This window comes from Corvus kubaryi, unplaced genomic scaffold (genome assembly GCF_017639235.1).
Source record: "Corvus kubaryi isolate FWS band 111438036 unplaced genomic scaffold, C.kubaryi_AGA036_p1.0 37284, whole genome shotgun sequence".
Taxonomy (NCBI): Eukaryota; Metazoa; Chordata; class Aves; order Passeriformes; family Corvidae; genus Corvus; species Corvus kubaryi.
Window position 1 is genome coordinate 10,672,732 of NW_024581088.1, and position 22,831 is coordinate 10,695,562.

Consider the following 22,831-nt stretch of genomic DNA (forward strand, 5'->3'; position numbering starts at 1 on the left):
GGGCGGTCGCGGCCGTGGACGCGCCGCCGCCCCCGCCGGTGCCGGCGCTCCGTGGCGGCGGCAGCGGCGATGTCCCGGGCGGGCGGCAGGACGCGGTCCCGGCGCGCAGGGGTGCGGGCGGCCGTGGTGCTGATCGGGCTCCTGCACCGCTCCCGGCAGAGCAGCGAGAGAAGGTGACGCCGCGGGGAGCCGGGTAGCGCTCGGTACCGTCGGCTGGGCAGAGCCCGGGGGCTGCGGGGGGGACTCGGGGCCAGCGGCGGGAGCGGCGGATGGAATTACTGGGCGGGGGGTGCCGGCGGCGGTACCGGGAGCTGGAAAATAGGCACCGGGATAATCGTGACCCGCTCGCGGTGCGCGCTGTGTGCCGGCAGCGGTACCGGGGACCAGGCAGCAGGCACCGGCATAACCGTGACCCGCTTGCGCTGAGCGCTGTGCGCTGGCAGCGCTGCCGGGAGCCGGGCACCGGAGTGACCGCGGCCGCTCAGAGCGCGTGTCGGTGCCCGTGTGTGCAGGGGCCGCGCTCCCCGGGCCAGGTGAGCCCCGACGCCGCGGCTGCTGCAGAGCCGGCGGGACCAGCGCGATTCTCAGGGCCCCCTCGGGCTCCCGTGCAGGCAGAACCGCTGTAACTTGGCTCCGCAGCTTTGTCTGCGCCGGGAACAGCTGACAAATGGTTTCATCTTTCATTGCCGAAACCACGGGCTGTACTTCGTGTTCAACTTTGTGCCGTAGGAAATGGCCTGTTTGCAGTGCTGTGCGAGCTGGCATCTGCTCCGCGGGCGCCGCTCCCCCCGCTCCGCACGGGAGTTGCTCTTGGCTTCAGAGGTTGACCCCGCGCTGATCTATGCGGGCTGCCCCGGGCAGGGAGTTTTCTCCTCCAGAACTCTGCTGCTCTGGCAACTTCGGTGTTAAAAATATTCAGAAATATGTATCCGAACCTCACAGTGTGTGTACCTCTGGTTCAGGGTGGAAGGAATATGGGCACTGCTGCAGACTGAGGGTTTTTTTGTTTCTTTTTTCTTGGTTCAGGTGGTGACTTTGTACCAAACTCAAATGAATGAAGAATTGGTTATTTGGAATCTTTATTGTAAAATATTCTCCCACTCCCTAATCTGTAAGCATGAAAAAATCAGAGTGAGGTGACTGAGAATGAAGCTTTTTGTCCACCACCAGTTGTGGATTGTGGGTTTGTACCCCATTTTTCGGTGCTGCTGGCATAGGGACTTTGCCTTGGACAGCTGGTGCCATTGAGAGCAGGATTTCAGTGATGCGCTAAAGACTGAACACTGGCGTTCCTGGGGAGTTCATATGTCACCGTTGTTGTTTTGGGATATTTTCTTCTCCCTTGCTGGGGTATTAGGTAGATCATCAAAGTGGAACAGTTGGAAAAACCAACCCCCAGGTCCCGAATGAGTAACGGATGCTCACCTGAGCTGAGCCATGGCTGGGTGCCCTGTACCACACTCCCTGGCTGGAATGCCGGGTGTGGGGTCTGAGCTGGGGCTCCCAGGTGGGCTTGGCTGTTCCTGTCCCTGCTGTTGCTCCTTGGGTTTTGTCTTGTTTAGCCCAGGCCCATTCCAGCCATAGCTCTGCCCTTGGACCATGAGCTTCAGATACTGGCTAGCAAGTGTTGGAGGGGCTGGCTGGCTGGGGGGGTGACCTGAAGTCTCTTCTCCTGCTTTCACCTGTGGTAGAGGACCCCCCATGTGTGGGAACTATCCAAGTGCAGAGCGATGCTGGTGGGGGCCCAGGTGATCCTCTGGATGTTGTACCCACTGAAACTCATTGGCCAATCCTGCATTTGCCTCAAGGGCAGGGAGTGCTTTACTAGTCACACCAAGCAAGACTTTGCCAAAGAGTTTTCTTTCCCCCAGGTACCGGGTTTCTATAAGTGAGCCCAGCATGACACTGGAGTGCTTAGAAAAAAACTGGCTCTGAACTTGCACAGGAATCTGCCCCGTGATGTGTGAGTCTGGTTTTATTTTTTTCCCCCGCATCTTGTTGTGCACAAAACGTCTCAGTGTGCCTCTTGCTGCGGGGTTTACTGAGTACAACAAGAGTCACACAGACAGCTCAAGGGGAGAACAAGACCCTGAGGAGGTTTTTTTCTGTCTGCCGTGGACTGAGGAGCCTCCATGGGAGTGATTGCAAGAATTCAAGCAGTGCTTTACGGTGGTTGTTTCATCTTATGCAAGCTGCCAGGGCCATCAAAGTGACATAATCTGCAGGAAAAGGAAGGGACTGCTAGCGGCATCGTCAAAAGGGACTCTGTTCCTCCACCTGCTCCTATTTGCTTTTTTCCCTCCTACATTCGGTCTTTGTTCTGCATTTGCAATTGAATTTTGCTTCCATGAGCCATATGCAAGCCTGGCAAGATCAGTGGCAGCTGCAGAGTCTGTGGTGGCCCATGTCCCTTCCTTGTTAGCAACGCAGCAAAGTGCAGTGCAACACAGCAGGCTCCCTTGCAGAGCTGGGTGATGCTCACCTGCCCCTCCACCTGCAGCCTTCTCACCTGTGCCTCCCCTGCGCACCTGAGCTGGAGGGGAGGAGCGGGGAGGCCTGGGGGGTGGCTGCTGCTGGGGGCTCCTCCTTGCTCCTGTTTTGCTCTGAAAGCCTGGCATTTGGAGCTGTATTTCTATCTAAATGAATTTTCCTGAATGTCCCACATGCAAGTGAGGTGATGTGGTGGTGGCTCTCCTCTCACAGGGGAGAGCTGGTGGGTGGGTGCCTTGGTGTGGGGCACCTCTCCACTCACAGCCTCCCCTTGCCCTTTGGCATCAGTCCCATGGCCTTTGGGGATGCAGGTTTCTGGGAGCTGTTCTCTGCAATTTGCAAATTACTGAATCAGCTCAGAAACGGCTGCCCGAGGCTCCTGGCTCGGGTTTGGCAGGAATAGGATCAGACAAGCCTTCTGGTCTGAAAATGTCTGCAAGTGCCTTGGCTGATTTACCCAGATCTGCAGGAAATTACCACTTTCCCTGTTCCTGCAAGGGAGAGCAGGCAGCACATTTTGTAAAAGATAAAAACTTCTTCTCACCATTACTTGCATATTGAGCCTCACTGTCCCGGCCTGGCCCAGTGGAAAGCCCTTGGCCAGTTGGAAAGATTCCAGCATCTGTAGAGGTGTAGGCAAAGCAGGAGTCAGCTTCTCGCTGGCCTCCCCTCCCCAGGCAGGATGGGCAATGTGTGGCACAGCAGGGACCCCATGGCCAGCGCAGGCAGCTGGGATCCTGCCTGCTCAAGTGCGGGACGCTCTGAACTGTTCAGCAATGGTTATTCCCTGTTCAGAGGGGCAATTAGAGCCAGCCCCACTGGCAGTTAAATGTCACCTTGCTCTGAGCAGGGCTGCGGTCCCGCTCCGAGGACAGTGCGCCGGGGACGCTGTGTGTGTGCAGGTGCAGGCTGGCAGATTGCAAATACGTAATTTATTGCAAGAAATGTAGATGAGAAAATGCTGCACTTTCTTTTTTGCTGTCTCAGGCAATGTGAGATGTGAGAAGGGTAACATTGCTGGGTAGGGCTAGGCTGAGCCAGGACATAACTAGGTAAATCAGTTTTTAGGTAAGATGTTCCATGGCAGGGGCTCTGCCCAGGGGTCTGGAAGCTCTGCAGTGTTGAATACCTGGGCTGGACCCCACGTCTGGGGGGGATTCTGGAGCCCCACGGCTGTCTGACATCAGTGGGAGCCTGCAGCAGTGCGTGTCCTCTGCTGATGTCCTTCCTGGGATGAGTGATGATGCAGCGAGATCTTGCTTGCCTGGCATCCTGGGATTGGGTGGAGAGCTGCTCAAAGTCAGGGCAAGGTGCTTCATTCAGGCACTCACTGCAGATTTCCAGGTGTAAACTCACAGCAAGGTACTCTTGTCTGTGTTGCAAAAAACCCACACTTTTGGTTGAGGTTTTTTTTTGCAACTTGTGAGCAGCTGCCAAGGGCTCCTGGCCACTGCTGCTCTGCCTGGTGTGTCAGCAGGTGCTTGTGTCCCTGGAGCCAGCGGTCAGACCCAGCTGTGTGGGGGATGGAGAGGAGCCCCCCCAGAGGGAGGACGAGCAGCCTGTGCCCTGCTCCCACCACCCGCCGTGGCCAGGGCTGAGCCCGGGCAGGGGGAGGATGGAAAGTGATATGGAAGCACAGTCCCCTCTGAAAACTTACGAGACTGGGCATGGCATATTAAATAAACTAAAAAGGAAGCAGCTGGCAAGGTGATGCCCATCATGGATAAAAAATGATGAGTCCAAAAATAGAGGCTGTTAATTTACAGGAGAGTCATTGCTGACCTTCTCAGGGATGCAGCATCTGACAGGCAGAACTTGTTGCTGCAGGAGTTTGGTGCCTCCTTAGGCCAGGTTTGATCTGTGGAGTTAAGCATAGGCATATGGGTAACCTGGGATGCTCCTATCTCATTTGCACATGGTGACAGATGTAGAGCCAACCACGTGTTGTGGAGCACTTCACCGTTTCAGGTAATATGTTGACATCTCCCCTCCCCAGCTGTGATTTATCTGAATGTACTGTGTTGACTTAGAGCCTGTCTGGGAAATAAATCAGATGGAGAAAATGAGGAGGTGCGATGCATTAGGGGTTTTTCATTAGGCTTTGGGTTGAGAGAGCATGAGAGAAGTGTGCATTCGGAGTCAGGGTCCAGATGGGAACAGTCGGGGGGTCCATGCAGCCTTGGCTCTGTGCTGAACAGGACTTTTTAATCAGAATTTCAGTATGTTGGTGGGGTTTACCGAACGCAGGATATGTATTTGAAGGTGCTTTAGGATTGTGATCAGGGACGCTTTAAAGAGAAAGACCTCACCTGCCCTTGCTGTGCTGGGAGCTCACCAGTGCCCATGTACCCAAAATGGGGGGAAAAAATCCCTATTTTCTCCTCCTTTGGAAGGAGCCAGGAGAGCAGCCCTTACTTGGTGGGCTCTGCCTCCCTGGGAGCTGGCAACAGGTGCCCCCGAGCACAGTCCTAGGAGGGGGCTGGGATGGCAGGGGTGATCTCAGTCTCCATTCAGAAACGCTGCAGTCGGCCCTGCCATAACCACATTAAGGTATTTCCTTAATTACATTTACTAAGTATGCAGGATTCTAATTCTCTCTTTTGCTTCTCTCTTAATTTGCCTAATGAGAAAAACAACAAAATAAAATTACAAAGCTGATGCCCGTGTTTCCTTCTGGAGAGGCTGGTGTCTGGCCGCGCAGCTCCGGAGGATGCTCTGGCCCATTCTGTGCGCTGGTGCCTGGCTCTAGCCGTGGCCAGGGTGGGCACACAGGCATTGGGGGCAGACAGACCCCCCTGGCACCTGCCAGGTGCCCCCTCAGGGAGCGAACACAGCACTGGGACCTTTGGTTACGTTGTTGGTGCTGGAGCTGCGTGACTCCTGTGGTGCCAGGGAGAGGCGAGTGCGTGGGGAGCTGCCCAGCATCCCCAGTGCCCATCCTCGCTGGTGTGGGCACTGCCACCTCTGCTGTGCTTTAGGCTCTGCAGAGACTTGTACCCTCAGTGTCAGCTGGGGACTGGGTCACGGTGTTGGGCTGCTGTGAGCCCCCGCAGGCTCTGGGGTCGCTTCAGGGGAATCCCTGAGGGCTGCACCCCAGTGCACAGACAAAGATGTGCTAATCTGCCTCATGGTTCATTTATCATCCCTTGAGGGTCATCAGTTTGGGAAATGGGCCGCTGGCCCTTGACCCCAGCGCTGATGGCGAACTGAATCATTGGCGTCTGTGGCTGGACTTCAACATAACAGATTCCTAACGCAGAGACCCGTTCCAAGCAGTCGTTGGGGATGGGCTTGTTTTGCTCTCCCGGAACTGCAGGAGCAGTTCCAGCAGTTTGGCCCCAAAGAAGCAGCCAGCATGTGACAGAGGAACATGTTGTTAAGTTGGGTGATTTTATAATACTTAGAATATGATGCTATGGCAACCCACTACAAATCCCAGATCAAATCAAATTATTTGTGCGCATCCCTGTAACTTTAATCTTTTCAAAGTCGTATCTGTTTTATGCCTTTGAGGTCACTGTGCAGCTGAGTGCAATCAGGCAGAGCTCAGGGTTCAAAGCAAGGAGAGCAGAGGATGAGTAGTTTGCTCCAGATCAGGCTGTGCTTTAGTGTCCTAGAAAGTCAAAGAGCAAACAAGGAAAATCTGTCATCCTCGGCATTTTTGAGCAGTAGAGACATGGCGAGGTTGTGGAGAGCAGAGAGGGAAGGAGCTTGATAAACAGTATGGGTGGGCAGGACAGGAATTCTGCTATTGCCCCACATTGCTCCAATTCATTTCTTGCATTGAAAAACTGGAAGATACCAGGAGCTCAAATGAGGTGTAACAATGTAAATTTAACCTTGCTCTGATATGAAAAAGAGAGAAGCTTTATTTTGGTTTAATGTAATGTGAAATGTCAGTTCTTGGTCTGGATTAATTTTTGGACACAATGCAATGGGCATTTCCCCCAGTGCCTCTGACTACGTCCATGTTGCTGGCACAGCCCAGGTGGTGCCGTGCCTCCCCTGGCTGTGAGTGGGATGATGCTGCTGGTCCCACTTTGCCTTCCCAGCCTCCCTGCTGCCCCCCCGCTGTCTCCTTGGTGCCTCCCACTTCATCCCCTCAGCATCTCCATGGCGCAGGTCCTGCTGAGGAGGGGCTGCAGGCACCGAGCTTTCCCGTGACCGGCAAGTGATTGTCACCTGCTGTCACAAATACTGGGGCTTGGGAGGAGGGGGCAGCGTGGGTGGGAGAGCAGGGCCTGGGGTGGTGGGGCTGTGGTGAGGGCAGGTGTTTCCAGAGGTCAGTGTGCCCCTTCTAGCAGGAGCTGTGTTCTGGAGAGGGCCCCGGCGGCATCGGTGCCCGTTGCCTGCACGCTGCGCTGTGTGGAGCCATCCCGGGGCGCGCTGCCATGGGAACCAAACCTCGTTACGGCGAGATAAACAGTTGGACATTTTGGCCCGGTTTCTGCAGGACTAACCTGGCAGGGACAAGAGGAAACTAAATTAAATCTCAGATTTTCTGACTCCCGGAGGAGCATCTGGCAGTGCTGCTGCGTGACGGCATGGCTGCCTGCCCGGGAACCGCCGGGCGAGAGGGATGGGAATTTTGTTCAGTGGAGGGCTGAGGCCGTACTTTTCCAAAGCTTAGGGGACTTTTGTGGGGGGCTGTCTTGGCAGCTCCGTGGTACAGGGGCTGCTTTCTGCTTTCCTGGGGCCCTGCATCTTCATGATGGCTCTTGGTACTTCTAAATCCAGTGCCTGTGCCAGGTGCTGTGTTGGCAAAGGGGCCCTCGGCTGGGTCACTCCAGACCCATGCTGGGGTGTCCCTGGGTGTTCCCGAGCCTCCTTTGCTGCCAGAAGGCTGCTCAGCCGCAGGTCCTGCTCTGGTGAGGAGGATGCCAGAGGGAGGGCACCCATGGGGATGGGCTGTCATAGGAACCCAGCTTTGCTGTCCCTGCAGCACCAACACCACACATGAGGACTCGCAGCCCACACTGGGCACGGGCTCCTCTGATGACTTTTATCACCTTCTCACACTGTCGGTTGGGTTTTTTCTCAGATTCCAGATATTACTGTACAGGCAGCTGCACGCCACGGCTTTGCCAAGGGAGATAACCCTCATCTCCTGCCTCGTGTGCTGGCTCGGGCGGGGGGAGCTGACATGCCTGTGTTTGGTTTTCCAGGAAGCAGGAGCTGCTGAACAGCACGGATGTGACCGTCCCGGAGCGGCCCCTGTCACCCCCCCTCACGGCCCCACCGACCATGAAGGTGAGTGTGCGGGCACTGGGCCGGGCCAAGGGCCCGGGTTTGGGAAGCCAAGTTGGTGGGAGCGGCACTTCCAACACAGCGGCTGCATGGATCAGGGCTGTTCCCACAGGAGCAGCAGGAGGTGGTTTCTGGAATTCAGCTGGCAGCCTGTTCCAACGCCATCCGTCTCTCCATCCGTGGTGGCGGGGCCTGCGTGCCGGCGGCCTGTCCCGCTCTGGCACTCACATTATGCAATCACGAGCAGTGATGCCAAGCAGGGTGCTGAGTCCCGGTGCTGCTTTCCTTCCAGTAACCCTCCCCCAGCACCGTGGTGGCTCTGTGTCAGCATGAGGCAGACACCGTGTCCCTGGCAGGTGGGCACTGATGCAGGGGCCGACCCACTGTTCCCTCATGCCAGGGAAACTTGGCCACTGCCAGGCTGTGCCAGGCATGGGCAATTCCAGAGGTATCAAACGAAACTAAATCCATGCATCTTCCGGGCTGAAATTTGCCTGTGAGCCTCTGGATTTGTTTGTGTTTCCTTGTTTGGAGGTTCCCAGTGGCCCCACTGCCACTTTGATATTGCTGCCATCGGCTTGGGACAGGTAGAGGCTGGGATGTATCTGCTGACATTGAAGAGATGAACTTCGAGCTGCCTGGGACAGGGGATGTCAGGGATCAGGCATGGGCATTGGAACAGACACGGGAGCAAGTCCCTGGCCTGTGCTTCGTCAGAGCTGTGCAGGTGTTCTGGCCAAGGGAGGCGTGTCCTGCCGTCCCCTGGCACTGCTGGGACAGGAAGGCCCTCTTGGTGCTCGTGCCCATTCTGCAGCTCCTGAGCCAGCAGCTTGGGTTGTCCTGAGCATGACTCCAAGAGGATTTACAATTGGGATTTGTTCAGCTTCTTTGGAAGGGCTGTGGCTTTTTTGTGCATACAGATTTCCAGCTGGAGAGGGATTTCCTATCTCCTGCCCAGCACCCAGTTTCTGCTGCAGCTCTCTTAGGAGAGTGCCCACCTGAGGGGCACAGTGCACCCCACTGCAGGGGCATGAGTCCTGCCATGGGGCTGGACATCCTGTCGTGAGGCTTTACATCTTGCCCGTGAAGCTGTGCATCCCAGCAGGCACCTGTCTGTCCCCTGCAAACCCTCACCTGCTTCCTGCCCAACCTGTTCCGGACACTTTGCCTCCCAGGGGAGCCACCCTTTGAAATAACAAGACAGCTGTCCTGCTGTGCCTCTGGCTTGAGGAAACATTGACCAAGGGAGGTGTGGGGCTGGGCAGGGATGGCTGGGCTGGTGCTCAGCTGCTCTTGGTGGGTGCCTGTGAGGAGGTCTGGCTGTGTGGCTGATGCAGGTGGAGAGTGATGCCAAGGAAGTAATGGATTTCTTCTGGGGCTTGCTGGTGAGTGCTGTGACATGTGGGGAAGAGTGCTGGGGAGGGGCGCTGGCACAGCTCTGCTTGCTGCCCTCCATTTGTGGCAGCTCCCGCCTGGTGCAGGGTTTTCTTTCTGGTCACTTCCTTTGTAAACCTCTGAAGCAGGCACTTACTGGCCATGCTGAAACTTCTCCAAGTGCTCCCTGTCCATGGAGACCGGCCGCCGAACACACTGCCCAGGACAAGGCTTGTCCTGCAGAGATGGCAGGGCAGTGCTGCCCGCTCTGGGCTGCCTTTGGTGGAGTACCCTGATGCAGATGCCAGTGCAAGTTTGGCTTGGAGCAAAAGCCTGAGCACCCATGAAGTGACTGTCACCCCTCTTGCTGGCCGTGCCCTTGGTGGGTGACACGACTTTCTGCCAGTGCCACGAACGTGTCATTATACACATACTGTAATTACCAGAATGTTTGTGGCCCAGTAAAGCTGTCTCTGAGTGTGCACATCCCTCTGAAGGGCTCAGGCTGCTGCATGCTTTGTTCAGTACGTGTGGGCATTTTCTGTGGGACTCGCTGTATCAGGTGGGTCCCATGCCATGGTGGGGTCAGGTCTTGGCTCTGGCTGCTGGTAGAGCAGGACCTGAAACTATCCAAGAACATTTGTATCTGGAGATAAACAGAATCCAAACCAATCTCAAACTGAGGAAAAGACTTTTTAATGAGTGTCCAGCTGTGGGCATAGAGCTGTCTGAGCCTGGGGTTCTTTTTGACTCCTGCAGGGGTGGTGGGTAAGGACCAGGCGTAGTCTAAAGCTGGAAACACAGCCAGGGCTGTGTCCAAGCCACAGCTGCCCCACCTGTGCTGGCAGCCGTAGACTGCTCGTGCTGTAAATCCGACCTTTGAACACCACAGGTATTAAAGGAAAAAAAATCTCTCTCAGATTTTCCTTTGTCCTTTGATTTTCATTTCTTCATCCCCGTCCTCTGTTTTTTTCCTCTATTTTTTTGTGTTTTGAGAAATTCAGTCTGTTCTAAGAGCTCACTAAAAATCATCCCCCGTGCCCTTCCCCTTGTTACCATGACCCCTTTTTTTGCCCCAAATCACGCATGTCTCTCCCGCAAGCCGTTTCCGACAGGCGGTAGGATGGGAGCTGCTGATCCCGCTTTTCACTCTCCACCCGGGCTGGCAGCATCTGCCGTGGCCCAGCCGCTCCTCGGTGTGCGCTGGGAGCTGCGGCTGGAGCAAACCTGGGCTAGAGGAAAGGAGGGCTGGGAGAAGGGACGGGGCGGGTGCGCCACGCCTCCAGAAAAGCCACTTACTGGGAGTGCCGCATTTACAGCCGTAGTTTGGCTGGGTAATTTATTTGTGTGTACCTGACAGCAGGAAAAGCTGGGAGAGGGATCGGGACTGTCCAGCAAGTCCAGCTTCTGCGGGTGCTGTGCTAAAGGGAGCAGCTTCAGAGCAGCTCCACGGAGCACAGGCTGCCACCAGGACCGGGGCTCTGCCGGGCAGCGCAGGTAGATCAGGGTGGGAACACGGTTACCTGGAGTTCCCGTCGCCGCGGGAGAGCGATCAGCGTGGTCTTGGCAGCTCTCCCGGTGAGGTGATGGTGGCCTGTGCCCGCTCTGGTGGGGGTCTTGTCCCTGAGCCCTCTCACTCTGTGTCGCCGGGGGTGCAGGGCCCCTGTGTGCGATGGCTGCAGGTCCTGTCCCCGGCACGGGCTGGGCAGGGCGCCCTGGCCCTTGAGCCAGGCAGCAGAAACAGGGTTTCTAATTGGAGCAGCTCAGTAATCTCTTCAGTTCCTTTGGCAAGTGGGGATTAACCCTGCGCTGGGCAGTCCAGCACCACTGGCAGCAGCTTCACCAATGCTGCTGTGGTTAAGAAAAGAAATTACTCAAGATCCCTGATCAAACTCCACACAATGCTGGGCATTTGTGGGGGTCGAGGGCTTCTGGCAAGGAGAGCTGCAGCAGTGATGCTGAGCTCCGAGTTGGGCTGGATGGCAGCTCCTGGTGTCACAGCTGCCTGCTCATATTCAGGGAGCAGGACAAGTGCTCCAGGGTGGGGGTCCAGTGTCCCTGCCATGATGTGGCTTGGACTGGCTTGCCTTGTGTCTGCTTTTATCGAACAGGAGATTTCCTTCTTTTCTTTTCAGTCGGCAGAATTCTTCGAAATGCTGGAAAAAATGCAGGTGAGCAGCAGTGTGCATGCCAGTAACGCGGGATGTTTCCCCCAGCAGAGCCCCTGAGGGCAGAGGCCCCACAGCACCTCCTTCGTTGCTGTGCTGGGAGGCCTGTCCCAGGAACAGACCCCACCTTCCAGCCGCTTGGGTTGGAGTGATCTCCATGTAGCAAAATACCCTGGTGTTGGTGGACTGACCCCCTGTGTTGGTGAAAGCATGTACATAATTTGATGCATTCATTTTGTTCCAAACAGGCACCAAAACTGGAAGAACAGAAGTCTGGAAGCCAAAAACACAAGGTTGGTTGATTTTTGTTTCTTGAGGGGATCTCTTCAAGTGTCCCACCCTCATCTCAGAGGTTTAATGTGATCGTCATAGTCACTCAAAGGGCTGGAAAGGATTTAGATCTAAAAACAAGGCACTGATTGAATTGCAGAGATGGGAGCATGGTGCCTGTAAATCCCTAATCCAGCTTTATGTCCAGACTGGTGCATTTCAGCTTCCAGCTGTGCAAAAGGGTTGGGGTTTGCCACGGTACTGGGAAGTTGCACCAATAGAGGAACTCCCTTTAGGCAGGACTTAGCCTGCATTGGTGCCTTCCTGCAAGGGACCAGCAGGTGTTGGAGGCACTCCCTGGGTTGGGTGTGCAGGGCTGGGGTGTTAAGGGACAGCTGGTGGGGAACAGATGGTCATAGATGGTGTTTTGGTTCCTTTTTCCAGGAAGACTACATCCCATACCCCAGCATCGATGAGGTGGGTGCCCTGAACTCCCCTGAACACCCTCCGGTGAACACGTTTCCAAAATTGCTGATGGAGGGGGAACTGGTGGAGATTCTGAGAGGAGCTGCATAAAGCATATTTCGCCTCCCTACCTTTGTGGTTTTCGGCTTTTCCTCAGTACCATGTGCCCTCTTATGTGACAGAAGTTTCAGAGAGGGGCTGGACTCATCCTCCCCGGCACCAGGGCTGGGGTCTGCTGCAGTAGGGAGGGCAAATCATGGGGCAATGAGCTCTGCATCCCACATCCACACCCCTGTCCTGCCTGACCCCTCATGGCACATGTCTCTGCAGATCCTAGAGAAGGGTAGCCCATACCCGCTGATCATCCTGCCCCAGTTTGGGGGGTACTGGATAGAAGACCCAGAAAACCTTGGCACGCCCACCTCATCTGACAGCAGCATCTGCGAAGAGGAGGAGGAAAACCTCAGCCCCAGCACCTACGGCTACAAGCTGGAGTGCAAGGGAGAGGCCAGAGCCTACCGCAAGCATTTCCTGGGGAAGGTGGGTTCCTCCGCCCCATGGGGCTCAAAGTTGCACACCCTTGCCCAAGAAAAACTCTCCAATTGTGAGCAAAGTGGGCAAATTTTACAATTTCCCTCTTTGCAAGGAATGGAGGCGCTGGTGGGTTCCCAGTGTAGCAGTGAAGGCCACACGTGCAGCCTTTGCCCCAGTCCCACAGCCACAGGTCTCCTGTGACACCGGTGGGGACATCGGCTCTGAGCCTTCTGTCCCTGGGGACCCAGGGCTCATGCCAGGCATGGGGGCCTGCGTGGCAGCCCCTGCCCTCTTGCTCACAGCCCCGTAATCCTCTTTGGCCCTCTGAACACACCGAGACCTGGGTGCTAAAGTCCATGGGCAGAGGGTTTACAGCCCTGGTCCTGGCAAGGGGGTGCAAGTGTGTGAGTAATGGGAGGGTGTTGGGGTGGCAGGTGAGTGTCCAGGCAGTGTCCTTGCCATCGGCAAGTGGCTTCCCGGCTGCTAATGTGCTGTTTTCTATTTTTAGGATCATTTAAATTTTTACTGTACAGCCAGCAGCCTTGGAAATCTGATCCTTTCTGTTAAATGTGAGGAGACAGATGGCACAGAATATTTAAGGGTTATACTCAGGTATGGAAGAAAAAAAGCTTTGTTTAACAAAATATTCTCTCTTTGGGAGTCCCTGGTTCTGTTTCTACAGCAAGTGCTCAAGCTGGACTGGCAGCACGTGGAGGGGGTCTGGGTGGGATGGGAGGCAGTGGCAGCATCCTTGTGTTTCTGTGCTGGGACTGCCTAAACCTGATAATGAATGTGAGACTTTGATCTGTTGCTAAACCCGCTGGAACTGAATGTAAACCTCTGCGTGTTTAATCCTCCCTGGGATAACACCAGTCACTTCTCTCGCCATCCCTCCATAAGCTGACAGGACCCAGCATGTCTGAACCATTGTGTCATCTCCCTCCAAACTATGAATATTTTAAGAGCTGCAGAGATGAGAAGACAAATCGAGCCTTTGCTCACTAACCAGGCCCAACAAATGCAGCACAACAGTGTTTCCCAACAGAGGGTGCCTCTTTGCTGTAGACACTCTCTGACGTCTGTCTGCTCATTGTTGTTTCTTTGCTAGGTCCAAAGTGAAGACATTGCATGAAAGGATTCCATTGGCAGGATTCAGCAAACTCCCAAGCATACCCCAGATTGCAAAGGTGAATTGCCTGGCTTGGCTGGAACACATGCAGCAAAGCCTGTGCCAGTGCACATCAGGCAGTGTTGGGAAGTGTTGGGTGGTGTCAGAATGTGTTGGGCAGTGTTTGGCAGTGCTGGGTGGCGTTGGGCATCACTGGGATGTGTAATGCAGCATTGGACAGTGTTGGGCAGCAGTTTCAATTTTACAATGAGTGCCTGGGCTCTCAGGTCAAGGGGCACTTAGATGGTGCTGTGTGCTGGCCCTGCTGTTGGTTCCCTGCTGATCCCAGGCAGGGAGAGAAAATGGCACTCATTTGACATGGAGAGACCTGGGACTTGGCTTGCTGCATCCTCAGTCGGGTGCCAGCCCGGCCATGGGGCATCCCAATGAGAGGATGCGAAGTGGGAGCTCCTGCAATCGGACGCTGTATTTGGCTTCTTTGTAAGACATTCACAGCCTGAAGTTTTGGCCAAGGACCTGGCACTGACTGCTCTTTCCCCTTGCCCACAGGCCTTCTGTGACGATGCCTCCGGGCTAAAGTTTAACCCGGTTCTCTACCCCAAGGTGAGGTAACCTGCCCAAGTTGGTTGTGTGTTCTGCAACGATGCTGAGAACCACACCCAGGGCCACTGTTGAAAACTTTTAGCCTAATTATGTGGAAATTTGGCTTCTTTCCCCCTTCCGCTCCCTTGGTGCTGCCCAGTTGTTGTTGCACCCTGCTGCAGCTCCGGTGGGCTCTCCTCACCCCTCACCATGGATCTTTTGGCCATCACATTTTGAACTACCAGATGAAACAATTGGCATTTTGCTTTCCTGCAGGCATCCCAGATGATAGTGTCTTATGATGAACATGAGGTCAACAACACGTTCAAGTTTGGTGTGATCTATCAGAAGTTCAGGCAGGTGAGTTGTCCCCATGCTGCTTTCATGGAGCATGTCCCTGTGCACCAGAGATCCACGTTCATGAGCACAGACTCAACTCTGATGTTAATTTTGCCATGTGCAGCACCTCATGTCACTGGGTGTCCTCACTGACTGTGTTTCTCATTGCTCAGATGTTTTCCCCACTCATTAAAAAATGATATGACTGAAAAATCTCAGTATGGAAATCAGCCCACAAGCTGCTGTAGGGAAAAGCGGATGTGAAAATGGATTTTAGCAGGCGTGGTATTTTAATCAGATATATGTTTAGACAGCAAAACAGCTACGTTTGTCTGGAGGGACTGTGGGCTCTGAAGACAGGCACTTGCTGAAAATGCTGTCATTAGCCGGGGACTCCGGATGGGGAGTGCAGAGCTCAGCCTCAGAACTCACTGAGAATTATTCTGACAGGCACTTTAATTATCTTACATATTGCATTTTGGGTTGGATTGAGTGACTCATGCAAGGCCGTAATTAGGGTCTCATTGTTTTGAAATACAGAAAGCAGGGGATGATTAGGGCTTGGATTTTCCAATAGAGGATTCACTTCTGATTTGGTATTTCCTGGATAATATCCTTAGGCCCTTGCTGGGGCTCAGAAGTGGCTCTCAGCAGCTTTACCCTGGGCTGTCCTGCGGGCTGAGCGGGCTGTGACAGCCCATGGATGGTGCTGGTGGCGGGTGTGGTGGTGCCAGCTGGGGAACAGAGGTGGGGAGCAGAGGTGGGGAGCAGCGTGAGGCTGTGCGGGACACCATGGAACAAGGTGCTGGTCAGACCCCAGGGACTCCATGGATGGAGCTGGGGGTGGCAGGGGATTGGACAGGCAGGGAAAATTGGGGCTGTCAGCAGATGCACCCTGTGTTTTGCAGACCCAAGAGGAGGAGCTGTTTGGCAATAATGAAGAGAGCACTGCCTTCAAGAACTTCCTAAGTTTTCTGGGAGACACCATAACTCTCCAGGACTTCAAAGGGTAAGTTAGATAAAAAGGATGATTTTACAAATACATTAACAAGAGACCATGTCATATGTAAAAATATCTACGTGCGAGAACAGAAGTCATCTCGCTCATGAGCGGGATGTGCAGAGCAGAAGCAAATATAGCTTTGGCTTGTTTTTCAAGGCTGGGGGAGTTAAAAAAAAAAAAAAAGCAGAGCTGCCAAGAGAGAAAAACTTCTTTTTCTGCAGATTTGAGGTTGTGATAAAATCTGGCTATATTCAGCCATAGATGGAAGGAAGTCTGTGGAAATGTGCTGTGCCTGGTGTTGTGGCTCAGCCGCGGGTGCCTCCGGGGTGGTCGCTGCAGTGGCCACAGTGTGGGGGGAGACCCCCACTGCTGGTGAGGGACGATGAGGCCATGGCCAGTGCCCACGGCTGTGGTCAGCCCTGGCTGACCAGCTCTGCTTTATGTGCACCCTATATTTCAGGCTGGTGGCAGCAATAGTTGGTTACAACACATGACGCATGGTTTGTTCTTTCCCATTTGCTTGCTTCTAGATAAGGATAAATGAACTGGGCTGTTCTATCAGCCTGTCCCCTGACAGCTGCTGGTGCTCTCTGTGAAGCTTTCAATTAATATCTCTTCGTTTCTCTCCGCCTTTCCCTTGATCTCCAGTTTTCGAGGAGGCCTGGATGTCAGCCATGGGCAGACGGGAGCGGAGTCTGTGTACACAGTGTTCAGGGACAGGGAGATAATGTTTCATGTCTCTACAAAGCTGCCTTTTACTGAAGGAGACACACAACAAGTAAGAGAGATGAAGTTGCTTGCACAGAAGGGTCTGAGTGGGGATGCACTGACACTGCCCTGCCTGATGCCATGGGCACTGCCAAGTCCTGGCACCATGGGAAGTGGCTGCTTGGCTCCCCAGCCTGGGACTGACGCTTGCTGCAGGAGCAGAACTGCCTGGTTTTACTGACCAGTGTTCTCCCTTTCCGCTTAGCTCCAGAGGAAGAGGCACATTGGCAATGACATTGTGGCAATTATCTTCCAAGAGGAGAACACACCATTTGTCCCTGACATGATTGCCTCCAACTTCCTGCATGCCTACATTGTGGTGCAGGTGGAAAACCCCGAGGCAGATAATACGGCGTACAAGGTGAGGGCAGCCCCAATGTGCACGTACCCATTTTTGCTTCAGCATCTTTTGACAAGGGCATGGAGTGACAGGACAAGGGGGAATGACTTCCCACCAGGAAGGGTTAGATTAGAGATTAGGAGGAAGTTCTTCCCTGTGAGGGTGGGGAGGCCCTGGCACAGGTTGCCCAGAGAAGCTGTGGCTGCCCCTGGATCCCTGGAAGTGTTCAAGGCCAGGTTGGGCAGGGCTTGGAGCAGTCTGGGATAGTGGGAGGTGTCCCTGCCTATGGCAAGAGTGGTGTGACTGAATGACCCTTAATGTCCCATCCAACCCAAACCATTCCATAATTTGACGATCCCAGACCGAGGTCTGCAGGCAGCTGCCCAGCACCCACCCTGTGCTCAGTGATGCAGTCAGTGTTAGGCCTCGTGGGGACTCGTATCTGAGTGCTGAACACACACACGTGTGCACACAGGTGTATTACGTGTGCACTGTTACACACCTTGTGTGCATACAGACATCAGTGCATAAAGTACATGTTTGTATAACAGCTCATTTGTTAATGAGTTTTGGTGGTCCTCAGTGTTTGAATGTGCCTTGGAACAGTTCACGCCTGTCTGATGTATCACCTGGGTAGCATAAACCCTGTTATCCTGCTGCACCCATGGGAATAACGTGTCTCTTGACTCCTCAGGTATCAGTCACAGCCCGGGAAGACGTTCCCTCCTTTGGCCCACCCCTGCCGAGCCCACCGGTGTTCCAGAAGGTAGGAGCTGAAGAGGGAGGCATGTTCCAAGCTGTAAAAAAAGTAGATGTGCATGTCCGAGATGTTTCCAAGCACACCAGCTTGGGGAAAACAGGACTTCTGGGATTGATCTGCATTGATTTTGGTTTCCAGTGAGGCCCCTGGTGTTTATGGTAGGGTGAGTGGCCATACACCACTGCATGGTATTACTTGTGCCAGGCGGCAGCAGTGGCTCTGGTGCTGAGGCACCTGTGTTGGTGCAGGAGGGCGCCTCAAACCCATCTGGGGTTTTCCACCAATGCTTCCACACCTGTAGGGGCTGCTGGGTGCTGTGAGCTTGGGTTTTGGATTGGTACAGCTGTGGTACCAGAGATACAGAGAGTCTTACAAAAATGGTGTGTTTTCCACCTTGGTTGTCTCCCTGCAGAGCCCTGAGTTCCGGGAGTTCCTGCTGACCAAGCTCATCAATGCTGAGAACGCCTGCTGCAAGTCCGACAAGTTTGCGAAGCTGGAGGTAACGCTGCCCACGTGTCCCTGCCTGGAGCAGCGGCAGGTTTGGGGAGCTCTCCTATTCCTCCTCAAAGCCACCTTTCCCTGTTGAACTGGGTCAGTGCTGGCAGGGACGAGAGAGCATGGTGACCACGGGGCAAGCACTGCCCTCGAGGATGGATGAGCTGGCTGTCACATGGATCGGTGCCACTGCTCCTCCCTTGGAGCCCCTGGCTGAGTGCCTTGTCTCTCCTGCAGGACCGGACACGGGCAGCCTTGTTGGACAACCTTCATGATGAGCTCCATGGGCACACACAGACCATGCTGGGGCTGGGGCCCGAGGAGGACAAGCTGGAGAATGGGGGTCATGGAGGCTTTCTGGAGTCTTTCAAGGTAAAGCCCTGCCCTTGCCAACAGCAGAGCTAAAATGCACCTGGGGCTGGCAAAGAACATGTTGGGGGACAAGAGGAGTCCCCTGAGGGTAGGGTGGCAAGAGGAGGTGGGGGCTGCTGCCACCACTGCCTGCTCAGCCTGCGACTGTACTGGGACAGCTCCTGCAGTTATTTCAGGCACGGTTATTCCTATAGCATGGAGAAGTGAGCACTGGTGGATGAGTCACCTCATCCTGTACCTGGAGGATGGGGCCATGGAGGAGGGGTGCACAGCTCCCCAGGCCCTGCTGCAGAAGCTCAGATGTGTCCTGTTCCAGTGTGAGACGTGTAGGAATGGAACTGCTGTGCAGTCAGTCATACATCACAGCATTCACGTCAGGGTCTCGACAATGAGGTTAAACAGTCACGTTTTGGCACACTTTGTGTGTGCCAGGAGACAGACTGTGCTCTCTTGGCATTGCAGGCAGTGCTGGGGTGGGAGGTGAGGCCCGTGGTCGGTGTGAGGCTGCGCCTGCCCGGACGCCTGGGGCCCGCGCTGCTGGGCTGCCTGCTGGCTTACGTCCTGCACCGTGTGCTGTCGGAGTGACCGGGGGGACAGACGGTAAAGGAGGGCTGGAAGGGCTGAGACCTGGTCCTCACGGTATCTTTTTGCCTGCTGCCTTGCACCTGCGACCCGGCCTACAGACCCAGCCCCTTGGCCAGGTGGCCGGGGGACCAGTTCTCAGAGGCGAGCAGAGCTCAGTTCTGCTGGGCTCTGAGTGAGTGACAAACAAAGGCACCTCTCTCTGAGAGGTGGGCTGGGGTGTTGGGGAACCTTGCAGAGTTCCACAGCCCAGGGCAGGAGCCTGCAGAGTGTGAGTGCCAGCAAAGCAACTGGTCACTTTTACCTACGAACAACGTCAAATTGTGTATGAATTGCTGCTGACCCCAATAAATCCAGTCTGATGGACTCTTGCTTGATGTTTGTTTTTGGATGGGCAGGAGGGGCTGTTGGGGCTGTGGTGTTCAGCACTGGAGGCTTGGTGAGAGCTCAGGGCTGCAGCTTCCTCTTACCCTGGTGTGGGTCCACCTGTGGCTCCATGACCCCGCAGCCAGCAGCAAACAGCCTGTATGCTGCAGATGCAGTGCTGGCACCTCCAGGAATTTGGCCTGCCGTGACTCATTTACTCTTTAGCCTGGGCTGGGATTCAGGGGCTGTAGGAGCAGCAGCCATGGCTGAGGGAATAGCTGAGAAGAGAATGGGGAATGTAGCTGATGTGAGGAGTGAGAGAAGGAGGCTGCTTGACAGGGAGAAATGAAGATTGAAGGGAGCAAGGAGAGTCTGCGCCTGTCGTGGGGCCAGTGCTGCACAGCTCACCTCCAGTCCCTTCCAGAAGTAGATTGACCAAACCAGAAGCAGCAGTTCAGGCTAAATGTATTCTCAAGCAGTAGTTTGCTGAAGAACAGAAGCACTTTTATGTGGCTGTGAAGCCTCCAGCTCAGGGGCTGTTTCGGGGCAGGCTGGAGAGGTGCAGGAGAGGTGCAAGAAAGGCAGGAGGCTCCACATGATCTGTCCTCCCTGAGTCCAGGGAGAATTATGGAAGGTGTGCCATGTCTTATGGCGTGGCTGTGGTCCCCACTCCTGCCGAGGGGTCTGTGAGGTTGGCCAGGGAGGAGGCAGGGCTTGGGGCTCGTGTCTGTATCTCCTGGTCCTGTAGCTGTAGTCCTCGATATCACAGACCAGTGGGGGGAAAATCTGATCCTGTGGTGGCTGTGGGGCTCCCCAAGGACAGCCCATGCTCAGCTACACCTGCCAGGGCTGATGTCACCAGTCATGCTGTTATTGGGGTGTGCTTGCTCTTGGGGAGGCATAGGCAGGTTGCTCTCCCATGTGCCTGGGAAAGACCTGAAGCTGGGGAGAAGTTCTGGGGACAGTGCCCCGCCGGGTGGTGATGACCTGCTGTCCCCTGTCCCCTCTGCCACAGAGAGCCATCCGGGTGCGCAGCCACTCCATGGAGACGATGGTGGGCAGCCAGAAGAAGCACCACGGCAGTGGCATCCCAGGCAGCCTCAGTGGGGGCATTGCACACAACAGTGGCGAGGTGACCAAGACCACCTTCTCGGTGAGCATGTCCACATGTCCCTCTGTCCCACTGTCCCTCTGTCCCACTGTTCCTTCCTCTGCCCACCCCTCTACAGCCCGGTGGGGCACTGTGTTCCACTGATGCAGCCTGGCAGTCCCCTGCATGGGGAGCAAGGGTAAGGGCAAGGTGGAGACTTGAGCAGGCTGTGAGTTTGGGTGCTTTGTTCAAGCTGGGCTCGTTTTGTGGAAGAACCTAAAATAAGCTTCCTGGGGTTTTGGCCCCAAAATAAAAGGAGATAGAAAAGAAGTTCTGGCATTATGTGGTTTTCAGATGCGCAGGCAGCACAGTTCCTTGCAGGATGTTTAGCATCTGAACTCCCAGGAGAGAGCTGTGCTCTCGAACCCAGATTGTTCTGTGCTTTCAGCCCCCTGTCCCAGCTGCTGCTGCCAAGAACCAGTCCAGGAGCCCCATCAAGCGCCGGTCAGGGCTGTTCCCTCGCCTGCACACGACATCGGAGAGCCAGGCCGAGAGCAGGACAAGGTGGTAAGTTTGTCATCAAAGTGGTGGTACCTGTAGAGCATCTGCCTCTCGCACAGTTTATATTTGGTGTTAGGTAGTACAGTTTGACCATCCTTTTAAGACTCTTGTATAACTCATGCAACTGGTCTCTTTGTGCCCTCAGCGACAGTGTTTCTGGAGCCCAGAAGACACCAGATTTGGGACATTCTTCCCAAGAGATGAAATCTGAAACCTCATCCAACCCCAGCTCCCCTGAAATATGCCCCAACAAAGACAGGTGAGCCAGAAGGAGCCTGTCCTCCTTCCACCACAGCTCAACAGGCATCAAGGAATTTGTCAAACAAAACCATATCTAAATTGTACTGTACATAAGTTTGATATTAAGGGAGAAAAGAGTCTGGTGATTCATGAGCACAGCTACTTTTTGGTCTTTACAAAGAAGAGCAAAAAGCAGCGTTTGATCGAGGTTGCCCACATCCCCAGGGCATAGAAGGCTGCTGTGCCTGTTCCTCCCTGCCAAGGTGAAGTCAGCTGGATCTAGGGCTCCCTGCTGGGGCACCCACCCAGTGCCTTATCCCACGCCTTTGGAAGTGGTCATGTACTGCAGCACCCCAAAAGGTTCATTCCTACGGCAGCACTTTGCGCCGGGGGTGTGCAGGAGGGTCTGTCCCGCTGTCACAGTCCAAGGGACACAGTTCCCTGGTGACAGCCACGCGCCCTTCCTTCCGTTCCGCCTCTCCCTAGGCCTTTTATCAAGCTGAAAGAGAACGGGCGGTCGAACATCTCCCGTTCCTCCTCCAGCACCAGCAGCTTCAGCAGCACAGCGGGGGAGAGCGAGACCCTGGAGGAGTACGACAGCGTGGTAGGCACCGAACGCTCCCCGCGGGACATTCCACACGCCCCTCAGCTCCCTGCTGCCTCCGGACCCCTGGGCTCTGTGGGGGGAAGTGCCCACCAGCCCCCAGGTGCCTCCTCACTGCTGACAGGGAGAGGCTTAAGCCCATCTCTGGGTGTGGGGAGGAGGAGGGTTGGAGTGCCTGGTGGGACACGGAGGTGTTGTGGCTGCCCCATCCCTGGAGGTGTCTAAGGCCAGGTTGGACAGGGCTTGGAGCAGCCTGGTCTAGTGGAAGGCATTACTGCCCATGGCAGGGAGGGTCTGGTTAGGTGGTCTTTAAGGTCTGTTCCAACCCAAACCATTCTGTGATTCTGTGACACCCCAGCGAGCCTTGGGATGCCCTGGGCACTGCTCGGTCTGCCCAGGCCAGTAGGGTGCTCCGTCAGGACAAGCTCTCCTACCAGCAACTGGTGGTAGGGCTCCAGTGGGCACGGGTGCAGTGGGGCATCAGCAGGGCGTGGGGGAAGACCTGACTGCGGGAAAGGCCATGTCCTGTCTCTGTGAGCAGGGAAGCCAGCCCTCCACCGCATCGCCGTTCAAGCAGGACGTGTTTGTCTACAGTGCTTCGCCCGGCAGTGAGAGCCCCAGCGTGGGGGCCACGGCCACCCCTGTCATCATGAGCAGGAGCCCCACAGGTGGGTGGCAGGCAGACTGGCAGAGGGCACCGGCTCTACCTTCACTCCTGGAGCCACCCGAAGCCCCTGGGTTCCTGTAATGGTGGGTTGGAATGGGGTCTGTGGCTCTGGGATGGAGGAGCCCCCTCCCAGCCTTGTCCAGGTCCCAGGGTGAAGCAGCAGCTGTGCTCGCCCTGGCGGGACAGGCACCCGCGGGGTGCGGGGCAGCCCCATCCTGACAGGGCTGCTCTGGAGGGATGGCCCCATGTGCTGTATTTCTGTACTTCCATGGGGGATTTGTTTCCTTTCTCAATTAGAGCGCAGAGGTGGCTCTTGCTGTGGCTTTGTTCCCTCTGTCTCCCCTGACAGGCATGTGCAGTAGTTGTGGAAACTCTGTCTCCAGAG

The 22,831-nt window shown here is 55.2% G+C and overlaps 1 protein-coding gene and 1 long non-coding RNA gene across 14 annotated transcripts in view; one reads left to right on the forward strand and one right to left on the reverse strand.

Annotated features, from left to right (window-relative positions):
• Positions 1-22,831, forward strand: part of RAP1GAP2 (RAP1 GTPase activating protein 2) — a 59,031-nt gene that overhangs the window by 30,474 nt on the left and 5,726 nt on the right. For 9 of the 13 annotated variants that reach the window (XM_042026534.1, XM_042026532.1, XM_042026535.1 and 6 more), the window contains 20 exons: positions 7,656-7,740; positions 11,247-11,282; positions 11,528-11,572; positions 11,994-12,026; positions 12,345-12,554; positions 13,057-13,160; positions 13,657-13,735; positions 14,227-14,280; positions 14,536-14,619; positions 15,507-15,607; positions 16,250-16,379; positions 16,575-16,730; positions 17,404-17,475; positions 17,882-17,968; positions 18,202-18,336; positions 20,300-20,437; positions 20,823-20,941; positions 21,081-21,194; positions 21,662-21,779; positions 22,321-22,447. In XM_042026534.1, the coding sequence (XP_041882468.1) occupies positions 7,656-7,740; positions 11,247-11,282; positions 11,528-11,572; positions 11,994-12,026; positions 12,345-12,554; positions 13,057-13,160; positions 13,657-13,735; positions 14,227-14,280; positions 14,536-14,619; positions 15,507-15,607; positions 16,250-16,379; positions 16,575-16,730; positions 17,404-17,475; positions 17,882-17,968; positions 18,202-18,336; positions 20,300-20,437; positions 20,823-20,941; positions 21,081-21,194; positions 21,662-21,779; positions 22,321-22,447 (2,027 nt within the window). Of the gene's footprint in view, positions 1-48; positions 174-7,655; positions 7,741-9,053; positions 9,123-11,246; positions 11,283-11,527; positions 11,573-11,993; positions 12,027-12,344; positions 12,555-13,056; positions 13,161-13,656; positions 13,736-14,226; positions 14,281-14,535; positions 14,620-15,506; positions 15,608-16,249; positions 16,380-16,574; positions 16,731-17,403; positions 17,476-17,881; positions 17,969-18,201; positions 18,337-20,299; positions 20,438-20,822; positions 20,942-21,080; positions 21,195-21,661; positions 21,780-22,320; positions 22,448-22,831 lie in introns of those variants that run through there. The other 4 variants (XM_042026533.1, XM_042026531.1, XM_042026537.1 and 1 more) reach the window with 4 other exon arrangements.
• On the reverse strand, positions 6,342-10,836 carry LOC121663824. The gene is made up of 2 exons (XR_006015770.1): positions 10,635-10,836; positions 6,342-6,950 (listed from the first exon to the last, which is right to left on the reverse strand). It is a non-coding gene; the product is annotated as an uncharacterized LOC121663824 (long non-coding RNA).